Source organism: Echinops telfairi, unplaced genomic scaffold, assembly GCF_000313985.2.
Source record: "Echinops telfairi isolate 266 unplaced genomic scaffold, ASM31398v2 ScPeMD7_2;HRSCAF=8, whole genome shotgun sequence".
NCBI classification, from domain to species: Eukaryota; Metazoa; Chordata; class Mammalia; order Afrosoricida; family Tenrecidae; genus Echinops; species Echinops telfairi.
This window is the reverse complement of record NW_022103898.1, coordinates 50,822,291-50,823,646: the sequence shown is the minus strand read 5'-3', so window position 1 is coordinate 50,823,646 and position 1,356 is coordinate 50,822,291. Positions and strand designations below refer to the sequence as shown.

Genomic DNA, 1,356 nt, shown 5'->3' with positions numbered 1-1,356 from the left:
TCCCTAGTATATGATTTATTTTCACAGTATAAAGGTCTACAAGTTCCAGGCCCTGTTGAGAAATAACAAATAAAGTGCTTTTATTGATTTTGCTGGACAGGAATAGTCGGAATAATAAAAGGAACATGAGCTCCTGTTTTGTTATTTATTTGAATGATCATGCATATATTATTAATATAAAGTAGCTTTGAATTTATGCCCCTGATTTTATCATGATTCATGATTCAGACCACCCACGGGCTTATTTTTAGGACAGTGCTAGACCTTTACAGATGGCATGCACAGTCAGTAGCTACCCGGCCTTTCCTTCTTGGCCCTGAGTGAGCTCCAGGGCCTCTTTCTCACAAAGCAATTCACCAGGGTCTATTTGAACAAGTCGATCCCTGAGAGCCAAAAAGCTTTCCCGAGGACTAGGATAGCTCCTCACTGGCTACTTTCTGTTAGCCTCTGCCTTTCTATCGCACAGTGATCTAAATGGTAATGACTCAAAGGAGAAGCAAGGTCTAGAATTACCACGTGTTAATTGTGGCTTTGCAAAAGTTTAAATTCTTAGTCTTGGAAAATTAACAATATATGTTTGACTGCATCAAGACACCCTACCTTTTGACCTCAGAAAATGATAGACTAGTTGTTTAGTTACTGCTTTATAGTAGACAGCTAAGGATTTCAGACTCAAAATTGGTTTGGGAAACTTAAGATACTAAAGGGAAACTGTGTTAAGACATGTGTATAAATTCATTACAACTCAGAGTGCTTTTCATCTAGTAACAGCAGATAAAATATTCTATTGTGGATTTTGTTTTGATGACAAATACATGCCAATACGATTATTTGCCTATTGGGTGGATAAGAAGTTAAGAGTTTTCATCTGTGTTTTTATCTCTGAAGTTCATGCCTGCCCAGAAGGAAAAGAATTCTTTGACTGTAGATTTCCTGACCCCGAGTTACCAGCTGGTGGTATAAATTGTGAGACTACCTGTGCAAACCTGGCCATGAACTTCACTTGCGCCCCATCCTCCCCCTGTATAAGTGGCTGTGTCTGTGCTCCAGGGTAAGCCTGTTTTCCTTGATAATACAGATCATGCCGAATGTCTGCATGCTAGCAAGGCACACCCTTTCTCTTTCCCTGTGATTTTCTGATTGTGACTTGAGCAAAACTTTATAGAGAAAATTGATTTTCCATTCAATAGTTCAGACACATTTTGTTTAATGACCTTGATTCTGATCCCACAGTCTCACGGCACTCTTCCCACTTCCTCCCTCTCTCTACCACTTTCTTCCTTCCTTCCTTCTTTCTTAGCCTATTGGTCTCCTTAGTTTTAGCCCTGGTCAAAGGCTGCCATTTTGATTTTGTAT

At 39.6% G+C, this 1,356-nt stretch overlaps 1 protein-coding gene across 1 annotated transcript in view; it reads left to right on the top strand.

The window, feature by feature from the left end:
• The window catches only part of OTOGL (otogelin like), a 168,961-nt gene that overhangs the window by 67,589 nt on the left and 100,016 nt on the right, over nucleotides 1-1,356 (top strand). Inside the window, exon 23 of the mRNA XM_004700773.2 lies at nucleotides 889-1,051. Coding sequence (XP_004700830.2) covers nucleotides 889-1,051 — 163 coding nt within the window. The remainder of the gene's footprint in view (nucleotides 1-888; nucleotides 1,052-1,356) is intronic.